The sequence below is a fragment of the Rattus rattus genome, chromosome 6, assembly GCF_011064425.1.
Source record: "Rattus rattus isolate New Zealand chromosome 6, Rrattus_CSIRO_v1, whole genome shotgun sequence".
Taxonomy (NCBI): Eukaryota; Metazoa; Chordata; class Mammalia; order Rodentia; family Muridae; genus Rattus; species Rattus rattus.
Window position 1 is genome coordinate 110,991,198 of NC_046159.1, and position 23,564 is coordinate 111,014,761.

The 23,564-nt window shown below is 42.4% G+C and overlaps 1 protein-coding gene across 1 annotated transcript in view; it reads right to left on the reverse strand.

Moving 5' to 3' along the window:
* Positions 1-23,564, reverse strand: part of Snd1 (staphylococcal nuclease and tudor domain containing 1) — a 396,722-nt gene that overhangs the window by 329,075 nt on the left and 44,083 nt on the right. The window contains exons 6-10 of the mRNA XM_032906855.1: positions 22,861-22,952; positions 22,132-22,290; positions 20,825-20,931; positions 18,062-18,152; positions 7,081-7,194 (exon numbers count right to left, since the gene is read on the reverse strand). Of these exons, the coding sequence (XP_032762746.1) occupies positions 7,081-7,194; positions 18,062-18,152; positions 20,825-20,931; positions 22,132-22,290; positions 22,861-22,952 (563 nt within the window). The remainder of the gene's footprint in view (positions 1-7,080; positions 7,195-18,061; positions 18,153-20,824; positions 20,932-22,131; positions 22,291-22,860; positions 22,953-23,564) is intronic.

Here is a 23,564-nt window from a genome sequence, read left to right on the forward strand (position 1 = left end):
ATTGTCTACTATGTTCAGAGTACTCTCTACGCGATTCTAAAAGAGGAGATAAAGATGAGAAACGTGATTCCCGCCCTCAGCGGTGTTCAGACTTCAGAGAAAAGCAGGCATACACATAAACAGACAGCATGCTGGGGAGACGGAAAGGCCAGTGTGTACAGAAGTCTCTGACCTAACAGAATCTGAGCAAGACAGAGGGCTACCCCTCAGCACAGAGGGCACATGAAGAGGTCAGAGAACGATAAATGATGGTACCGCCAACTCCAGAAACAACCGAGAATTACTACAGCTCAGCATGTCTGAGAAGTGGGAAGAAACATGATCACACAGCATGAACAAGATTTAGATAAGTTGAAAATGTTACAACTGTGTGACAGTGATGATTAAAGGAACAAGAAGAGAGAGATGGGCTGAAAAGGTAAATGCACAAGGTTCAGGGGATTAACCACCAAGTCCCACTAGGAGGTTGTTAAAATCCCACAAAATATGATTTGAAAGAAAGAGGCAAGGGATCTCTGACTCAAGGAATGGAAGGAAACTATAATTTGTAAGACAGAGAAGAAAGAAACCAAATGCAACAAGACAGGCACATGCTGTCATTTCCAGTTTAAAATATCCCGACAAAGATCAGTGGAGTGTACATTTTAGGAAACTGCTCTCTGTCCAGATACTGAATGTCTTGACCTCATCACAAGAAGCCAGGCTTGCCCGCCGGTGACCTCTCCAGTGGAAAAGCAGATCACAGCAACGATTTTAAGTGATGGCACCTAGATATTAATCTCAGAAAACAGAACATACACATTTTGGCATCTTAAATAGGTGAGCTAAGACCCACCCATCCTCTCCTAATAGTAATTTTTTTCAGCCTTCAATAAAGGAAGTTTCAAGTGTTCATCTCAAAAATGCCCAGATCAAACAATTTGGAACCGGGTACAGAATGCCTCTGCCAGCGCTCTGACATGTTCTGTCTTTTGATCACACTGCCGCAGTCCCCAAATCTCTCCATTGGAAACCGGTGAAATGCTATATCCATTTCAAAGAGCTTTTGCTTGTCTCCAAGGTCCTTAATGCCAAGCTGGAGTCCCTTTCTAATTTGCTGTTTGCCTTATGCTCCCAGTTACAAGCCTGAGATCACAGTCACTGGGTTTATTGGTTTGCCCCTACTTTGCCTAGGGACTTCAATCTCACAGATTTCTCTTGGTATGCACCTTAGTGGACACATGGCCTTCCTGGGGATCCAGAGGGACAGTCAAAACTAGAGGGAATGGGCTGCAAACCACTTGTCATTGTATCTAAATGGCAAAGCACACCAGGGTCCTACACAACAGGTGGAGTTATCAGAACCTGAATCAGCCTTGCCTCTGACAAAAAGCCTTTGAGGTTCCCAGGGCATCCTTAATAATGTGCTTACCTGCAGTTCCTCTCTATCAACTCCCTGTCCAAGAATCCCAGGTGGCACAGACCTGGGAGAGACACCCAAAGTAAAAACAGCAAGGACACAAGATTGCCCAGGTCTGAATGTTTACAGGCCCTGATGTGAAAGAATCTTTGTGGTGAGTTCACAGGGAAGAGGCTTAAGGGCAGGAAATGGAAACGAACAGATACCAGCTTCTACCCTTGGGTCTCCACTCTTTCCAGAGTACCAAGCCAGAGAGAAGAGTCCAAGGAAAAAGAGGAAGAACCAGACACACTGCACAGAAGAACCAAAGAAAAGGCTCTGCAACCAAAAGCAAACTTAATCCACAAAACACGTGGGGGCTGGGCAAAGGATGTACCTGTTTTTGAGGTAAATTTCAGCTCCGTCTCTCTGGGCCAACAACTATAACAGCACTGCGAGAGCAGACTTCATGGGGAATAAGTCAGCCCCTTCACTGGATGCCTGGGGGCTGTTTCCTTTGTCATTAACACTCCAAGTGTAACACAAAGCCTACGGAAGCTCTGGGCTGTGGAGCACTAGGCTTTCCAGTTTCAGATCAAAGCCAAGAGCTCCCTAGGAAGCCCTGAGATTGCACAGTGTACTATCTCCTTCAAGGCAGCAGCTCAGAAAAGCCAAAGCCTTTCCCTAAGACTTATTTCTTTATGGCAAACAACTGTATAAAGCAAGCTCTGCCTTTCGAGAAACCCCAAGGCCTGTGCCAGGTTCACAAGAGCACCACATGTAAGTTCTAAACAGGCTTTCAGCCTGAAGGAGCGCAGAGCTCCTAAGAGCGGACGCTAGATTCACCCTGAATAATAGAGAAGTAAAACCAACACCTATAGGCACACCCAACCGAATGCTTCTGAGGACTACTAAACATACACTCATGCATTTAATCCTCCCATCACACCAGCACCAACAAACCACGCTCCAACCAAAACACAAGATCTGCCTGGCCACCCAGGAAAGGCCTGGGAGAAAAAAGTTGCTCTGGTAAGTGTGTTTTAAATGCTTCCTCAAGCTCCAACTAGAAAATAACCAGAGCAAGAGAGGAAAGGATAGCTGGCCTGGGCAAAACTTTGTCTTCCTATAAAATTTAACAGATGTGTCCAAAAAAAAAAAAAAAAGGAGGAAAAATTCCAATTTTCCCTATTACATCCCCATGACCCCACGCCACCCCAGACCCACACACACACCCTACTGCCCTGTGATTTCTAGATGTCTCAGAAGATTTGTTTAACTAATGATAAACTACTAAACTTTCTAGGGAAAGAGGAAGAGAAACAGTGCAGCAAATGTGTCACACACTTTTCTAAAAGGCAACATCATTGGGTCCTCATCTGGAGCTCAGGTCACCCAGTGGCAGGAATTGTTCCAAGGCCATCTGCCTGCCCATCACACTGCCCATACTCATGACTTCCCTCCTGCCACCTATCCTCTAGCTCCTGCATCTGCATCCTCTCCCACACAGTTCTTTTGCCTAGAGAGGGCTCATACCGCAAGCAATTGGATTATACCTTTCTCCATTTCCTAGCCATTGACCCTTGAGAACATGCCTGGTAATTAGACACAAGGTAATTTCCCAAGTGCATGCCTGAAGGCCCTGTACAATCAATCCTTCTACCACACACCTTCATCCCCAAACAGTTCTCAAGCACTCAGTGTTTCTGCAACCACAGGCCACTCCCCATCTCCCAAAAATACACCATCTTTCCCTTGGAGACTCTAGCAGATCTCGTTCTAACTAGGGCAGGAACACACTCTTGTGTGAGCTGCATCTTCCACAGGGCATCTAGCCACAGGGACAAAGCCAGGACAGGAGCAGAAACTGAGCTTCTATTCTGTCTGCCAAGCACTAACTGACCTGAGGCTTCCCAGGGGAAAGGACACCCCCTTTCTAACTTGCACTAAGATACCAACTGAACTAGCACAGGGACTAACCCTCAGTAACAGCTCTACCTTGAATACTTTAAGTTAAAAAACAACAACAAAAACTATTTTCTTCTTCTCTATGGAGCCTTAACATCCTGACTGCCCAGGAAGTCTCTATGTGGATTAGACTGGACTCAATGAACAGAGATCCACCTGTCTCTGCCTCCAATGGGCTGGGATTAAAGGTGCGTGCCCCTATGCCTGCTTCTGCCTTGAATACTTAATTGGGCTTCCAGTATGTCTGCTGCCCAGGCTTTACACAGCTATATAAATTACAGCACCACTGGGAACTGGAGACAAGTTTTCTTCCTATACCCATTCTGTAAATCTTTGTAAACTTTAGAATAAATGTTGAAGAGAATCTCATGCTCTTTGTAAGAACTCAGGGGAATTCTTTAAGGAGGAAGGCAAATACTCTGAATCCTCCAGGACCCAGAGGGACTGCTGGAGGAACAGCTACAGTTCTCATTTGTCACAGTCTCCCCAGGTATTTGGTCAATTAAGGCTTATCAAAAGAAAATCCACAATTACTCCTAATAGATTAGTTTTGTACAGATGTAAATTACTTTCATATCTTCTTGTAAGTCAAATCATCACAAAATAGGTCTTAACTCTAAACACATCTTTCTCCTCTGCTTAAAATTCAAGACAAAACCTAAAACAAAGCATAAAATCTTGACCTCTGACCCTTGCTTAATGACCAAGCCCTTTTGTTTCCATACCCTGGCATCTAGCTGCTCACTCTACTATTCCTGGTTAAACAAAGTAACTTGAAGTTCTTCATAAGGCCTTCATTGTGTATCCTGAAATGTTCACAGGACATACATGTCCTGGCTGTGCCTGTAATTTCGTATGCGACTCATACTCATGGGCTGTCCATTCTCTGGTTTCCCCAAACTCACATGATTCTTGTCATCAATGTTTTAAATGTCATCTCCTCAAAGAAACTCTCAGTTTATACAATCTTCCTAAACTTTAAAATTTTTGCAGCAGTGAAATTATTTATGTACTTCTACTAAGATTCAAAGTTCTCAAGGTTTCACACCCCAGAACAGAACCAGGAGGCAGGTAAATACTGATGGTGACAAACCCATTCATCTCAACTTCTCCAGCTGTGCTGTCCATAAAAATAAACAACAAAAACCAACAACTGCCTATCAGCCACTAGCCTCATAAGCCACTTAAACCCTGAACGATGCTAGAAAGAACTCTGATGGCTGTAAACTTAGTGGGGAGAGAAGGAGAGTCTCTATCATTAATGTTTTAGTAAAAGCTAATATATTTTAGGTTTTAAATATAGCTGGCTAAAATTTGAAGCAACAATGTACCTGACTGGCTTGAATGACTTCCAGGACAGCCTGGTCTGGCCTTCCTCTTATGTGCTTCCACCTCCTTAAATGCAAGTGTATCTGCTTCTTACGAAAGTGCCAGACAGCCAGAGTCCTCCACCATCAAGCTGGGGCTGGTGTGTGTGTGTGTGTGTGTGTGTGTGTGTGTGTGTGTGTGTGTGTGTGTGTGTGTGTGTGTGTGTGTCTGTCTGTCTGTCTGTCTGTCTGTCTGTCTGTACATGTGCACTGATCTCTATGGAATCCCTTCCTACATTCTTTGAGAAGAATTTAATGAACAAATAATGAGGATCAGTCCTCATTTCTCTCAAAAGCCATATGTTGATGACTATTACAGCTAAGCCTTACTTAGAACTTTCTTAAAATGGAGTAAGATCTCAGAAGTGAAGAAAAAGGAAGGGGGTTGGGCAGAAGAAAAAAAGAAGCAGTTATTCATTTTGGTAGGAAACAAGAAATAGTATTATCAGATTCCAACTGGAGCTAGGAAAACACCAAACAAACAAAAAGGAAATCAACAACTGCCATCAGCCACTAAGCTACGAGAAGGGTATCTTTCAACAGCTAAAGGCGCCTGGAAAGAGTCCTCAGTAGGTTAGTTCTTTCTTCAGAAAATCATTACTCTACCTAAGCTCGGCATGCCCTATCCCCTAAAAACTGCTTAAAATCCAGCCACACAGTCTACATTAACATGATGCTTTGACTAATGATGCAGACACAAAAATTAACATTCAAGAATTTCAAAGTTGTGGTTGCTGTGGGAACCTTAATTCCAACTGTAGGGCACAGATGCAGAAGCATGGCCTACTCCCAATCCTGATCAAACTGGAGATGGATATTTACTCTGTGCAATGAGGCACAGCCACGGTTACTGAGACAACCTCATTTTGGCTTTTCTAAGCTTTCATGCATTTAAAATTTCAACCTTACTACAATACTGTTTGCTGCACTAAATTACCTCCTCCTCAAAGAAAAGAGCAAATGAACTGACTGGCCAGGCACTGAAATCACCCATCCTGTACGTGTTTCTTTATGCATGATCTGACTCAAAAGATAATCATGATATTTTGATTTTACTCTTATGGGCTGTCCATAAACTTCCTCACAAATGGGAACAGGGTTTGGATCTCAGTTTGTAAACGCACTATAACATGTGTGTGCACAAAACAATGGAAGAGCAAATGCCACATCTTTAAAACCACAAATAAGGTAAATTAAAAGGTAGATAATCTATAACACTAACTTCAACAATAATATATAATTTATAAAAACTGCCCTGGTGGTACTAGCTCTCATCAAGGGCCTAATTTCATAACCAGTTAACATAATTACTCAAGTTATCAGAAGGAAATAAGAGGACCAAGAATGAGAGCCTTAAAAGCAAGATATAACCAAATCCAAGAAAGTACTCAATCTCAATCCTTGTCCCTGCCAACTCAAATCAAGTAACCACAAAATCCACCCACACACTACCTGGTGTACACTGAAGACCAACTCTTGTTGCAGTTTCATACAAAGCATAATTATATAGAAATGACATACACTCGAGTCACAAGTTCAGGCAAGCTCAGCAAACAGAACCGAACAATACAGTCTGCAGTGATAGAACATGAGTCAGTGACCCCAGAGAACATATACAAAGATTCATTTTTTTATACCTAGAGCAAAAGCATAAGGAACTACCAAACCAAAATGACCATCAAAAACAGGCCCTGTTACTATGTAAGTCAAATACAGAATTTCTCCATTTTATTCTCTCAGAAATATAAGATCTTAAAATAAAATTCGCCCACCATCTCCCATATCCCAACCCTAACTTAACTGTTCTCTAGCTCCCTGGGGAGGAATGCCAAGTTTAACTATTTGAAATAGAGCAGAGCAGAGGCTAACTAAGGTTTGAGCTGCAAATAAAAAGGCATAATACTTGGAGAATTTCAAAGACTTATCCTTTCACAGATGATACCATACTTAACTATTCTGGCTTCTCTAGTTTTGTAGAAGTGCAAATGCTTCCCGAGTGACTTCAATAAGAATGGTCCTCATAGGTTCATATATTTGAAGGCCTGGTTCTCAGTTGGTGGGACTGTTTTAGGGAGGTCTAGGAGATGCCATGCTAGAAGTATGTCACTGGTTGTGGACTCTGACATTTCAAAGTCTCACGGCCTAGTGCGGTTTCTTACCACCCTCACCTCCAAATGTCCAAATGTGAGCTCCAAGCAGCACTCAGGTCCCACCACCGCTGTTGCTGCTGCCATGGTTCCCCACCAACAGACTCCTGTCCCTCTAAAACCATACAGGAAAGAAACTCGGCCTTCTACAAGCTGCCTCAGTCATGGTGCTTTAAATCACGGTAGTAGAAAAGTCACCAGCACATTTCCCTGTTCTTACCTGTATGTTGTCTCCCTCCAACCTTGGTGGTCGGATGCTTGACAGGTGGATGGTCTTGTAGTCTCCAGAATTCAGCTTCACAACAATGGCATCAGCATTCAAAACCTGCATTACCTGTAAGTAAGAAGGCAACAATGTTTGAACTGGCTTCCGTAGTCCTCACCACACAGCAAAGTGCCAGGCCTATCACAATCAGACATGAAAGTGAGGTAAGTAGCCGTCTGCAATAGACCGGATACTGTCTTCCTACCAACAATGGCAGAGAAAATACACAATAATATTATTCCCAAAACCATATAATGATCTCTCAGTAAAAGAAAAGCTGCTTCATTCACAAAGATGATCAGTCTTTTATCTCTTGAGGTTAAAAAACAAGAAACCATGGTTCACATACCTACAGTCTAAGCCCTCAAGACGCAGAGGCAAGAGGACCACTGAGCTTGAGGCCGGTGGGGGCTGTACTAGAAGTTCCAAAATGAGACAGCCAGGCTAGACAGTAAAAACTCTGCTTAAATAAGAATAATAACTTAAAAAGCAACACATTAAATCCAGTCTTCACTGAGATTTTTCTTGATGCAAGTTTAAAACTACAAATCAAAATCCCAACTCAATGACTCTGGTGAAAGAGACACGGGTTGGACGAGAAAAGGGTACCACTCTCACTACATGAGAAAGAACCCCAATGAGATGCCCCAACAGAAAGCAGAAAAATCAAAGATGCCTGAAGGACAAAAAGAGCTGTCATCTCAGCTCAGGAAAGAAGCTGCTTAGCCGTTAATCTCATAGGCAGAAATATTAAATTGCTAAAATATTACCTCAGCTACTCTACAAGCTATCCTTTTAGAATGCTATTACGGACATGTCTGGTTTTGGAAACCAAAAATCGTTACCAATGCGCTCCACTATCAGCTGAAATGATTCACTCCCAGGCTGGAGTACAAGGATATCTATTTGAAGGACAGAGGCACAAATGTGCCTCTGTGAAGGTTACAGCATCCCACCAGTATATACAGAGTAAAATGCCATTCACACTGGGACAGTGCCACACACACCACGGTTATGGCCAGAACCCATAATGCAGCCAGCAGTCAACAATTCACCCAATTATACCCAGACCCTGTTGTTTCAAGGCTGTTTGGGATTTTTCTTTTTCTTCTTTCTTTTCGAGCATTACAAGGTAGTAGCTGACTACCAAATATGGTCACCACCCACTCCATCTGCAGAGTGAAAATCAGACTCTGCTCTGCTTCAATCAGGCCCCCATCAGGAACCTCTGTGTGGCTGAACCCAGGGTCAGCTGCCACCAGGGAGGGAAGACTGACAAAAATTCTCTCCTCTTTGATGCATGAAACAAAAGCACTTAGACCATCTGTTCCCACGAGAGATGGGACACTAGGCAGTGTCTTAAAGGAAACCTACTTCTTACAAGGCAAACTCTTCAGCAAAGAGTACACTCATTTATTTGTAGACTCCTCAAAAACATCTATTCTCCACCTTTACAAAGAGCCAGCCAATCCCATACCAAAAAGAATAAGGCATGCTCTAAGGGACAATCTTAAGAATGAGCAAACAGCAGAAACAAGTTAGAAAATATGCACGACAGAAAGCGGCAGCAGCTCAGTCCACCAGAAAGAAGGAAGCAGATGCCGTTAGAATCCAGCTGTGAGTGCATGGAAGGCTGTGGCTGGCAGACGGAAAGGTCTGGGTTTGACCGCTGTGAGTAATGGAAGCAGCACAAAGAAAAGGCCACAGATAACGAAAGGTCTGACCAGACTAAAGGAAATTAGGAATTGTTATTTTCCTACTACACATTAAGATTAACCTGCAACTCTTAAAGAAGCAAAAGTCAATGTCAAGTAGCCATAATCATTTTCCTATGGCCTTATAACAGATCTGAGTCAGAGGGCTAAATCCTAAAACCCAGAGTCAGAACCAAAAATTTTCCTGGACAGAGAAACTTGAAGATCAGAGGTAATAAAAATATATACTATGAGGTCAAACTAGGGTTAGGGCTGGTTATCAGAACTGGGTAGTGTCAAAGTACCAAGACCCTCCAAAAACCCACAAAGTACTTAATGTCTAGAAGATACAACCAAAAATATGTATTCAGTTACAGAAGCCAAAAGAGAAAAGCTTATTATGTCTGCTACCATCTAGACATATTAATGCCAAGAAGAACTCATGGCAATAAAATACCTTCCCAAAGCTATCAACAGTGGACAACAGACCCAAACAGAAAAGGCTCAGTGTCTATGTCTCAATCCTTCAAAACCCTGCATTTGCGTAAAAAGAAAACAGGTGACAGACATCTGAGGGATGTGGGCTTCATGACGTGTCTTACTCATGATGTCTGCAATTCTAACTGCGAACCAAAGAGAAGAAAAAATTCCTCTAAGCAATACCAAGTAAAACAGTTCCTATAAAAGTCAATAATTCTTTCAAAAGGATACCCAAAGGAAAATAAGACAATCTTCAGTCATCTCAAATGCACACATCTCACAATATTTCGAAAATCTTACTCTTGGACAGATCTGTACTTACTCTCAAACTCAAATTAACTCTTATTAAATTGTCAGTTGCCAAAAACATACAGAACTTCCTTACATCAACGCATGAAAAATATCTTGTCAGTACTGGCTTGTGAGCATGCTCAGAGACCAAGACAACACCAGGGAAAGTATCACAGTGTCACACCTTCCCCCCATTCCAGAATGTGAGGATCTAAGCATCCCCTCTGACAAGGTTGGTGTTCATCACCCCTTATAACATGTTAGCGACAGCAGCAAATGGATTCTTGAAGCTTAAATTTTAGGCCACAGCAGCAGACTCTCTGCTTGGCATATCCCTGATTAGCAACCTCCTCTTCAGAGCTGCGCACTCAGATGCTGCCAAGGATGCAAGGCTTAGCTTTAGCAGGGAGGGCAGGAGGGAAGAAAGGAAGTGCGTGTGGAGGGTGGGGAGGGGAGGGGGGTGTTCTATTCCTCTGTAAACTGTGTCATCACTGCCCAGCAAACAAGCAATTGCTTACGGAGCCATGGAAGAATCGATAAACGACTGGGTACAGACATACACCGTGCAGTAAGTAAACTGTAGAGTGGACCCTACCCGGAGCCTGCTCATCACCCCAGAGACTGAACGGCTACATTTCTCAGGGAGCTTTTCATCAGGACAACTGAAGTGTGCTCCCTCTGCTCATTTTCACTATAAGCTACAGCTCTCTAACCATGCAATCCTCATGCAGACACACCAAGAGATCACCCAAGGCTCAGGAGCAGAAATCTATAAGGAACAAGTCACCATCTGGACTCAAGATTACACACACTAAATCCAATTCCTTCCGCATCACTTCAAGTCTAGTTGCAAAGGGAAAAATGTTTTCCCGATGGTACGATATAAGCTAAAGGCTACCACATGTCAAGAGAACTACCGAGCTGTGTCGGGAAGAAGAAATAGTGATCCCTTTCTTTGGTCCCCTGCCATAGTTGATGCATGCTTACGACCACCTTCTAAGCTACAGACACCTTTTAATAGTACCCCCAGACACATCCAACAACAGCTCTAATTAGCAATACCACCAATCTTGGTACAGAAAGAGGCAGAGAGCCCATCAGCCCAAACAGGGCTTTGACAGGGATGAGACCATCAGAAATGAAATCCATGCCCTCACCTCACTGATCCCTGGCATCTGAGACTCTCGTTGTGACTCTGACTGTTTTGAGGACTTGTGAGACAGTTTGTAGGATGTTACCCATAGAAATTTTGTCTGATATACAGCATCCTCTTAGTTCTCTCTGATAGTATTTGGTCATACCAGGATATTGCTATGATTATTAACTTTTTAAAAGCAAGACTGCATTTGTCCTTTTCTGATGGACTACAGAGACTAGGAATAGAACATAATCCTAGGTGCAGGAGGAAAAATAAGCAAATTTAATATTAATGAGAAAAAATATATTAAGAGAAATCTAAATAAAGTAATGACTTTAGTTAATACCAGTATATCAATATTGGTTCATTAATTATAACCAATGTACCACATTCAGATAAAATACCAAAGAACGTTAGGGTAGCAATGGACTCTCAGTATGACCCATTCTGGAACCATCCTCAGAATACTCCTAATTCCTTCTATTCACATCTGCAAACTGGACTGCTAATGAAATCTCCCAAACAAGTCTTAGCCTATCTGCAGTGCAGTGGGGCTAATAATGTTCTGGCCAAACCATCCCAACAACTTCCTTATCGCCGTGCAGGTCCTTCCTTGACAAAGGTCAGGTGAGTGACAAATTTCTCATTTGTTTGTGTTTTGCTGTCTCTGAATGTACTGGCCAGTTTAGATCACACCAAACATATTAAGTATTGTTGCTTAAAGTTTTATCAAAAAGCAACTTGCATTCAGCATAAATCTAGAAATTAAGAAGAAAAGCAAATTAAAAGGCATACAAATTTTAGGAGAATATAAGATGACACTGTTCGTAAGACATACATGAAGAAAACTCCAAGATCCAACAAATATTATTAAACCAAATAATGAATTAATAAAGTGGTGGAAGACAAAAATCAGCAATTTCTATTCACTAACACTAACATCTGAATTTTATCCCCGAGAGCAAGCATCACAAACAACAAAATGCTGAAGAATAACCAAGGAAGTAAAAACAAACACAATGCAAACTTTAAAGCATGGCTGAGGGAGGGAGCTTGAGAAGTGGCCTAGTAGGCAAAGCGCTGCTTGGGCAAGCAGGAGGACCTCCTAACACCCATATAAAAAGGTGAGTGTGACAGCACATGTCCACAGTCCCAGTTCTGAGAGGCAGAACAAGAGGATTTCAGGAACTTTGTGGCTAGCTGTTTTACCTAACTATTGGCCTGCACAGACACCTGCACACATTTACTATACACACAGATACAACTGCTAGACCAAAGATAAATGGAAACACATCCATGATTATGAATTAGATCTAATATTACCAATGTCAGTATTATTTTTGCTGGGATGTTTGTTGGTTTGATTTTGTCAATTTGTAAATTTAATACAATTCTATCAAAATCAAAAATATAATTACTTTTGCTTTCTTTTAAAATGCAATGTTTCAAATAGTCACAGGTAATCTGTGTGCACAGGTTATGTGTGATACATATTGATACTGTGTAAACTTGAGAAAATCTAAAAGCAACCCAGAGATGAGTCCCTGAGCATTCCTGTGAGGTGGGTTAACTAAAGTGGGAAGATCACAAACCAGAACCACCATCATCAATACCATCACCTCCATCAGCACCCAGCCACAGTCTGGGCCCTGGACACAATGAGAAGGAGATAGGAGCTGGGCACAGGCGTGCATGCATTCTCTGTGGATACAGTCAGACTAGTTCCTTCAGGCTCCTCTTCTACAACTTCCCAGCCACAATGGGCTGTAAGCTAAATAAACTCCATGTTAGTTGCTTTCGATCAGTTTTATTGCAGCAAGAGGAAAGAAGCTAGGAGAGAAATCAGCAGCAGATGTGGGCGTTCTGCGGTGATAACCCTGGCTGTGTGGTTCTTAGCCACTGGAATTATTTTGTAACTAGAATGTGGAAGAGTTTGGTACTTTGAGCTAGAAGAGCCAATGAACACTGGAAGTATTCATTTACTGTTTTCAGTTCTGTTGGGGTATTTTACCATCGTGTTAAGAAAACAAAGGGAGATAACAAGTCAATTTGTGTGTATTGTTCATGGTTTACTATATGTACTACTTAAAAGAGCACCCAAGGTGGTTTGACAGATTGTTCATTGGTTTGATCTGGACTTGCAGAAATAGAAAAACATGTTTGTTTGTTTTTTTAAAAAAAAAAAAAATCACTTTGTATCAAAAAGGATCACCAAATAGGCAAAGTAACAAACCTGGATAATATATGTTTCTTTATCTCGACAGTTACCACAAAGCTACAATAATACAAGCCATATACCTCAGATCAGTGGAAAAGGGCAAAAATGAGCCTTTGCATTTATGGTCATTGACTGCGGACAAGGCTGGGAATTCAGTAGGTGGGGAAAGACAAGTCCCCAACAAACAATACAGAGAACTAGAGGCATAAGCAATCGAGCTGAAGCGTCAGTACCACACTGAAGACTGACTCAAACTGGATCTGTGACTTACATATGAAACTTTAAATATCTTAACAGAAACCATAGGGCAAAGGATCACTGTTTTGCATCTGGCAATATCTATTGGATATAAAACCAAAGAAAATATAATGAAAACAGTAAATTCGATTGTGCACCAAAGGACGACCAGTAGTAAAAGGGTAGCCCACAAACTGTGAGAGAGCACATTTTCTAAATCAAGTATCTGACAAAGAGTTAATCCCCAGAATATTTGTGAAATTCCTATAATATAACAACAAAGCCAAGCAGTGCAACTCAAAATGGGAAAAAAACCAAGTCCAATACCCAGCACTATGAACAATTTTTAAAAACTGAGAAGCAGGCAAAGGACTTACATAGGCATTTCCCTAAAGATGACTAGCACAGGAAACAAAAAAGCCTGCAATGGCATGCCATGGTAAACCTACTGGGATGAATCCTTCAAGAAAATAAACTAGGGTAAGGGATCTCAGAAACCTCATAATAAACATGTACCTATAGCTATGATGCTGAAAAGTTCTTGAACTGGAATCAAAGCAAAAAGTGACTGGGGCAGTGAGGTCCAATCTAACTAAATGATCTCATTCTAGCAGATCCATGCTGCAGCCATAGCTACCTTACAACTTGGTCTCCAATGCTGGCTTTGGCTATTGGTGCCAGCTAACTATGTGAGCTCCCAAGCAAAGTATCAAAGAATAAGCTTAAATGAAGGAATTTAAGTTTTACCTCTTTTCAAACCACAAAGATGAGTGTTGTTTATGTTACCATGCAGAAAACTAACGAGGTCTCCAGCAAGCAGAGCAGAGAAGACATCTCTTGGGGACAAGCGCTTTCCCCCTGCCCCCAACAATGCTATTCAGGTCTGTGAAATCTGCAATGCCCACAGATCCAGCAATAAGGACAGGGAAGCCAAGCCACGTGCTCAGGGGACCATATGGCTACAAACTGTACAGATCAGCTAAAACGCCACAGGGAAGGCAGGCAGGGAACTGGCAGGCCACAACAGGCACAAAAGTCTCAGGCAGGCTCAGCTAATCGCTGTGAAGGGAACATGCTACTCTGCTAACCTGGAGAGACAAGAAGAGGCCTCCTTTGCATTTCTTTCTTTCAGGGATAAAACTGCTTAAGCAGATGATGAAAACCAATTTTTCAACAAGCCAGATATATCCTTAGCTGACTTTCAGATTTCTCACAGTGACCCTCTTGACAAAGACCCATCTACAGCTTTCTGAACTCAACTAGTGGACCCAGAAGCATCCTGTTGAAGAGGTCAGGAGTTACCTTTTCAAGGACTTCAGGTTATGTTAGGATGTCCTGTACAATTAACTCCTGTACAACACAGTGATTGCAGAATAATCCATATTTGGAATTGATTGGGGAGGCCTGTGGGGCTTGGCTGTGGGTCTCAGGGCCCTGGACCATAAGGACCTTTGTTGGACTGCCCTGAGAACTTACTGGGCATTTACACACCTTTTTCTGTACAGGTTGGGGGTGGGGGTATAGAGGAGGTGATAACAGAACTGAAGATTGAATTTAGGCCCCCACACATGCTTGGCAAACATTCTACCACTGAGCTCCACCCCCCTCTTAACATTTTCAATTGTTTAAAAATGACTACTGAGCTACGACTAGGTTTAGGGTTACAAAAAAGCAGTGAGCTGCAAAGTCTAACAAACATTGATTGTGTGTCCTTTCAGGAAATGTTTGTTGGCCAATCCTTCTTCAGGTGAATATTAGAAAATAAGCCTACTTCCATCAGTTAATATTTCTGAAGACCTATTTGCAAAAATATTTCAACTATCTTTAAGGAAATAACTAGCATTTACAGACACTCGCTGTACTTTTGAAATATGGGAAAAATTAATAGCTTACATGAATAGCAACCTTCTAGAGACTGGTTAAATAAATTACAGTTTGACTTCACAGTGAAATATTAGGAACCAATTAAGGAAATTGATCCAAACACTTATTTTGGTTCCTTCTCTAAACAATTATTTAAAAAAAAATTTAAAGGATGAGTTTAACCCACCTATTCATCTATCTACATGAGCTTAAGAATGTAAGGGTAATCTGAGACAGATTCTGTCCTAAGATCCCGAAAGCCAGTATGTAAATGGATGGCTATCTTACTCCACGGGCTCATAAAACCAAATCCTGTGCCAGAAGTGAGGAAACTGAGCAGGCAATCTGATATAGAGTGCGGAACCCCCACTCCCTATCCCAAGCTGTCCAGAAAGACTCCGGAACTACCAAATCAGGCATCTTAAGTAACAACCAAGGAGCTGAAAACTAGGATTGGCTTCAAATCTCTGAAACAGCTGCTAGACTTAGAGACATATGCCCAAAATCCACACACAGTTTCAATGCTTATAACTTAGTATTTTAAAACCTTATTCTTAAATGAGAGACAACCAAAGTCCATCAAATACCTGAGGAGCCTCTAATATGAAAAATAGTGGACCAAAATAACCCACAGAAGACACGAGGAACACAAAGGCAGCACGTGTCTTTCATTTGAGGATTTGGAAGGTACAGGCAGGTGGATGTGTGTTTGAAGGAGGCCTGGTTTTCATAGCGAGTGCAAAGTTAAACTAGAACGCCATACTGAAACCCTAGCCTCAAAGAAGGAAAAAGAGCCTCAGAAAATGCTTAAACAAGTACATGTGGCTGGCCCTCATTTACTCATGACAGTAAAACTTCATTTCACGCCATTTTCATATGCCATACAACAGTCTTTTTCTTTACAAAACCTACAAGCCATGCATTACTGAGGGTAGTGCCGTAGGTGAACCAGGGGCCATGGTGAGCCAACGCAGAGATGGCGGTGCGTACAGTCTAATGTAGAAGCAAAGCTCATCACAACACTTCAAGGCAGATGAGTGTTCTGCTTACCTTCTCTGGGCGTCACTACTGTTTTACACAAAAAATGATACTCAAATTTTTTTTAAATTTCAATAAAACATAAAATCTTTTTCCATCCACAAATATTTTTCTAAGTGGGTTTCCATTAAACGACCTAAATTTGGTGCTGGCTCAGAAGTTAAAAGCACTGACTTCCAGAGGTCCTGAATTCAATTCCCAGCAACCCCATGGTGGCTTACAAACATCTGGAATCGGATCTGATGCCCTCTTCTGGTCTGTCAGACTAAAGACAACTACAGTGCACTCACAGAAAATAAATAATCCTTTTTTCAAAAATGACCTACATTTATATCAACATTCTAGAGAAATCATTATCCTTCATAAACCTCACTTCAACAATGTAATAAATAAAACAACTGTAGTAAGAGACTTATTGTGTTTAAAAAACCCAAACAAAACCCAGAGAACAAGGTATCCTGGATTTAAAAAGATAGTCATATTCAAAATACACATGTGCCTGATAATCCCAGTATGGTGAGGCAGAGGCATGATGATGGCTAATTGGAAGCTAACATGAAAAACACAGTGAGACCTTATCACAGAGACAGACCAGACAGACAGACAGGCAGGTGGACGGGCAGACAGGCAGGCAGGCAAACAGGCAGGAGGATGCAACGCCCAGTCATTTACTTCTTTCAAAGTGTTTCTTCGCTAGCAACCCATCAGTTCCCTAATCAGTAGGATCTGCTAAAAACAGAGCAAGCCAGGGGAACATGTCCAAGTCTCACCTACATCACTGGCACTGCAGCCTCTCAGGAATGTCAGCAAACTGAAGATCTATTTCCCTGCTGGGTGGTGGTCACCCCTGGTATAGGTACTTACAGGACATATCAGCAAGACTAAATGAGCTTCAAGCGAAGCAGCCCTCGTCCAAGTGCACAACAGCACATTCCTCAGAAAAAGGAAGCAAACACCCATTGTGTTCTACCTCAAGATATGGAGGATGCACTGGCAACTCCGTCCCCATGGACAATGCTGTCCATGCCCACTAAAGAGAGTGACTGCAATCCCCTAACTGCTACTTAGATACCTGCTAAGGAGGGGAGAGGCCAGTTGAGCTCTGAAACCTATTACTACTTTCAACATGGAGAGAGGGAGAGACAGAGGGGGTGGGGGAAAAGAGAAGTGGGGAGACGGAGGAAGGAGAGACAAGAAAATCAATCAGCCAATGCCTCAGAGTCTTTATAAAAATTTTACATTCATAAGATAGTTTGGGGATTTCTCAAGCTGACAGTGCCACCTAGTGACTTTCCAACCTCAATTCATGGCTCACTGATGGAGACACCCAATGTCCACCCCACAAATATGGTTCTTTAACCACATTTTGCTAAATAGACAAAATCTTCAGTGCCTCTTAGCAAAAGCGAAATCACACTGAAAACTTCATACGATTGAGGAACACATGGAGCCCTCTGAAACCTTAATAAAGAAAATCCTTTGCTGAGTACTAGTGATGTAACCACTTAATCCACTCAGCAGCTCTAGCTCCCCAGGAAGCAACCAATCTCCCCAACACATCAACCAGTAAAGACCTCAAGGCAGAGAACACACTGAAGCCACGTAATTCCAGAGAAAACGCAAAGAATGCTGAAGACAGGGAATGCCTAGTGCCAGTTGCAAATATCTCCTGTATGAGAGCTGTTTTGATCTAGCAATGCCCAGAACATTAATCCAAGAACTTATAAGAACTTGTGTTAATTTTCCATGAGAAATTCGAGCACACACACACATACACACACGCACGCGCACACACACACATACACACAAACACGCACACGCACACACACGCACACACACATGCACACGCTCACACGCACACACAGGACTTCTGTTGAAATAGTCGAGAGCTACAGCATTTCTAATTGCTGAGATCCTTCTATCATCACTGGTCTGGCAATGTCCACTCTGCATATCAACATGCTGAGAATGACTCACCTTGGCAACAAACTGCTTGTCCTTTTGGTCCAAATTAGCAGTAGGAGGCACATAGTCTCTCCATATTCTCAGCCTACGCTCCTTGGCAAACCTGGCAACAAAACGAGGATGCGAGATCATTCACTGACCAGGCCACTGTGGTGAGTCCAGCACCAGTGTGAGAGCAGGTAAAGCAGGAAATCCTACTACCCCAGCCTGTGGAACGATCCAGAGCAATGCAGAACAAAGCCTGACTATAAATGTAAAGTATACAGAAAAGAGAAATAAAAGAAGGCCAGTAGTGGCACACGCCTTTAATCCCAACACTTAGGAGGCAGATGCACGTGGATCTCTGAGCTCAAGGCCAGTCTGGTCTAGGGTCTGGTTCCAGGATGGCCTAGGCTACATAGAAAAATTCTGTCTCAAAAAAAAATTAAAACAAAACAAAAAACCTACAAAATACACAAGATGTACGTACATCTTCTGAATGGCCAACTGAGATCCTGGTATGCAACGTCAGAGCTTAGAGAGGACCAAGTCCACTCTAGTGACTAACTCTGGCTTATTGAGTATCTTCTGAGTGAGCGCTAGAACACAGAGCAATTACTTCTTTAGAGAAGAAGATACACATGAAAACATCCTTTAAGAATCTCAGGCCTGGGGTTGGGGAGTTAGCTCAGTGGTAGAGCACTTGCCTAGCAAGCGCAAGGCCCTGAGCTCGGTCCCCAGCTCCGAAAAAAAAGAAAAAAGAAAAAAAGAAAAAAAAAAAAAAGAGAGAGAATCACAGGCCTGCCTGATTGCCATTTGAATTGTAAAAGGGTTATCAGCTACCAGATTCAATTCACAAAATATCAACATAGGGTACCTAAAGTATACTTGGAAAAATAAGACAAAATCTGCAGACTTTCATTAATAAAAGTTCAAAAAACATGTGGTCAGGAATTCATTTCAAAATACTAAGCAAAGTAGATTATTTTCTGAGTCAGACCAAGAGTGGGAGATTGAATATGTGTAACGATTAAAAAATTTAAAAAAATAAAAAACTCAATGACCAGCTGTCTTAATGTGTCCATGACTAAGCGGATACATGTACAGTGGGAGAGCGATGCTGTCTTAATGTGTTCATGACTAAGTGGGTACATGTACAGCGGGAGAGCGAAGCTTTCTGAGAGCAGCACTGCAACTGCCCTAGGTAGCATGAAAACAGAAAAGATGAAGGAAGAAGGAGCTGTAACATACGGTAAGAATTCCCACAGAAAGCACGTAATTGTACCCACAATGCATGGAGCTCAGATATGCAGCGAAGGACGGCAGATAAGCGATCAAACATTAAGATATGATTTGCATTCTGTGGTCTAAACCTGTTTTGCAGTAACTCTCTTTAAAAAACAATCTATAATCTCCTACAGCTGTTAGAAAGCATAGATATTATTCTAATTGTACTCACTTTCTTCAAAAACAAGCTGGAACTTAAAAAAATGTCAAGAAAATTTATCAACCAAAATAACGTAGAACAGTAATGAATAGAAAATAGAAGTTTCTGAACCAAAGCAAGCAAGAAAGAAATTGAGCATCACAGAATAATAAGTATTTGAAGTGCTTCATCTACAAGACTATTATATCTTTCCAATTTAATTATGGCACAATATACAACTTTTGAAAAATTAAGCAATCCCTCTCCTTTTCATCAAACAATATACACTTGTCAGATATATCCTACCCAGTGTCTCAGATTAAAATATGTTTCCAGGGAAACTTACAAATGTATGCTTATAGGGACAGGAGGATGTAAAAAAGAGTCCTCAGAAAATACCTAACAAGTATAAGAATCATTCTTTTTTTTTCTCACCTGTACACATGAGTAGCAAAAAACAAATTAACAAAACCACTGTAATGTTAAGATTCTGAGCTAAGGTTCCATGCCAGGGAGCTAAAGGATGGTCCACTGTCACAACTAAATTCCACTTCTGCTCGACACTGTCCTGGAGTGGGAAACTCTGACTTGTGTGGTGATGTCCCCTTCGATTACTCTTGGACCCTGCTTTGTTTTCTCCCATCTGCCCCACCAAATGTGAGCTCAAAACACCTAGCTATACTTGACCTTGATACCTGAACAAGCTACCAACCTTTAAAATGTCCATTCATGTCTTCTGGGAGGTTTCCATCACTCGGGAATGTATCAGCACTTACAATTAAACCACACTTTCAAATACATTAGGGCAATCGCCTGTATGCCCTGGTCCTAGTTTAGGAACCACAGGCTTTACCTCGCCATCACAGTTCTAAGCTTACCTGTTTGGAGCAGCTGATAAGCAATTCATTTCATCATTTCAAATACCTAAACCTGTAACACTTGAGATGGAAACTTGGAGAAAAATGACTAAAAACCATTTAAAAAGTAAGTCAAGCAAGAAAAAATGTCATACAGGCTGGCAAGAAGGCTCAGCAGGTAAAAATGCTTGCCACCGAGCGTGAGGACCTGAGCTCACTCCCCAGTACCCATGTGGTGGAAAGAAGTAACCGACTCAACCCAAGCTGTTCTGTGCCTTCCACACACAGCGGCACGGGCACACTCACATGCATACACTCAGCCCTGACTCCCAGGCATTAAACTAGTGTGGACCTAAACTGAAATATGTGAGTCGCTCAGGACACCATGCACCTTCTCTCGGGATTTCCCAATTCCCTTACTGAAATAGAACAGGCAATAACAGCACAGAAGGGTGAGACGATGGCCGGCTTCTTTCCCTGAAACACTTAGCAAGGTGCCCTGGCAGGCCTTACCTCTCAGCTGCCCTCAGCTTTTCTGCACCCCGGGTGTAAACTGCAATTGACCAGTCCACACAGCGGGCAAAACCTTCCTTCAGGAGGAGTTCAGTGATGTTACCATTCTAAGAGACGAGGCACAAGAGAAGACAGACACAAATCATACACTGTTGCACCAAGAAATCAGTTTTCTGTTTCTGACATTGCAAATGCAGCCACAGTCTAGCTGGTACTTCAGTTTTTCTAAAATGGCAATAGTAGTTTCTCTGAGAAATCACACCTTAGACTCGAGATGCTACTGAGGCTCCTCTCAGCAGCCTGCCCTCATGTCCCAACAACACCCAGCAGAGCAACTCTACCTAACAGGAGCAGAACAAATGTCAGAGGCACTGACCGCACGGAAGTGACATTTCAGTAGTTCTTTTGGGGGCAGAGGAGGGTGTTAATCTTTAGAAGAGATTACACCTTATTCTTCTCTCCCTCTGAGAAGCAGCACTTCGTCCCCTTTCCATCAGCAGAAAGCTGAAGAGCAGACTGCACAAGCCACATTTTGCCTGGTGAATAACAATTCATATTCTTCTCTGACACAGAACCATCTGGCAGGCATGGCCAGAGAGTCAGCACTCCAGAAGAAACAGACATGACCTTGGCACCCTGCAAACCAAGCCTCCCAGCCTACCACAGCTGCCATTTTGGGAGTCATCTAGCTGGGAAAGTAACAGTAGATTAACTGTGTGTTACACCTCCATTACAATGGTGGAAATCCACTTGGTTCTCACAAAGCAAGGTCATTACTTGTGCAAGAACATCACATCTATCAGAGCGCACAACAGGCTCAAATTCCCAAGAGTCACAACTATAACAACATAAAAAATTAAAAATAAAAACCCAAAGCCATAGTTTCCACTCAAAACAGAGTTCGGAGGGAACTATTAAAGATCAGAATATGGGAAATAATTCTTCCATGTGTCAGTCTCCTCCTGATTGATGTGTCAGTACTCAGGATAGCCGACTTCTAGACCTGCACATGAAGCTCCCAGTGCTACTCCCAGCCCTCAACTGGCAATGGCAACGTCCGGACTCAAGCGTTTCCCTCTATGAGGCCAGGAACACTTGAGATGAACGTCCTAAAATCCCGATGCACCGATCTGTGCACGACTCCATGACAGACGGTAACTACTACACCAAAAGCTCTCGAGTCGGTGGGTAATACAATACAAACTACCCTGCCAAGATGTGAAGCCCTGCTGAAGAGAGCAGTGCAGACTGATAAATGCACAGCAGACCCACTGACCCAGGCCACACTGCACACACTGCACACTCACTGGATGAAGGATGGTGCCCAGAATGTTCTGATTATGGCAGCTCTCCAGAATGATCTGAACATCTCTCTGAAGCAGTCGAGACTCCGTGAAAAACTTGGCTTCTGCAGCGAAGGGCTCTGGTGTTTCACTACCATCTGTTTCTCGACGAAAGGTTGGGCACTAAAGGAAAGTAAGGTCAGTGAGGAATGAAGCTTAAGGGGAGAGCCAGTGACCCCGCCCACATCAGGCTCCCAGGGGCGGGAGGATCACAGTCTAAACTCAGAGTCCGAAACACTGCTCTTTGACCATCTTTGAAACACCAGGGCAATTAAGCTTTTCATTAAAGACAAATGAAACACACCATGCTGATCATTTTACCTCCTTTAAAACTGTCCCTTTACAGAGAAACAATCTGGCAGTTCCTTGCTCTCAATCCTGATTTTTAAACACACATGGATAGTGTGCGTAAAATCAATTCATATCTACGAAGCTTCAGAGCCACTCACAAATCCTTCTCCTTATTCCTAGCTTCATATCTCCAACAGTGCCCCACAGCAAACAGACCTTGATTACTTTAAACCTAGTAAAACTGTCTCACTATAAAGTTCAAACCAAAGTATGAAATAGTCTCGCCAATGGCTCCTAGAAGGAAGAAAAGTATATCCAAATCCCCCAGGTCCAGAAATCTACCCATCAACAAACACTCCCACAAACCCCAAACCCACTGTGTAGCCCAGTGTGTGGTCTAACCTTAATCCCTGACAGCATGACCGTAACAAGGTAGTGATCCGGAAGGAGCAGGGCCCGGACCACACTGCCGTCTCGAACATGCTCAATGATAGCTGAATGATGATAGAACAAACATTTTTGATCATTAGAGAAAGTTGGTCCAGGATTATACATGCCCAACCTACCTGCATCTAACCCATCTCCTTCCCCAAACCCCGAGAAGCCTCCCTCAAAAACTAGAAAAACTGACGGATCAGGAAGGCTCACCTGAGTGAGTACAGGAGAACACAGATCAAACCTGCTTCTCTGTCTTTTGGACCTCCTGAGACTTCCTGCACCTCTACTCTCCAAAATCTAGAATGCTCACAAAATAACTAATAACCCTCATTGGTCTTGCTTATATTGTTCTAAATCAGTAATCAATAAGGGTCCCAAGGAGCAAAATACACACATAGCATATAAACATGTTCATAAGTTTACATGTATGTGAAATGTTTCTCCCTCCAATTTCAGCGTGAGTCTAAGTAGCCTTGAGAGAACAGAAATTACACAATGTGCAAAATACTAACAATTTACCATGAGCAACAGTACAGGGCTAGCCTCAGCAATACATGGCTGTAGTAAGCATTGTGAACCAATTCAAAGCCCCTTCTCTAAAATGTCACGGTGTTCTTTAACCCTTAAGGATTCCCTTTGGATACTAAATAAGCAAAAGAAAGACTCAC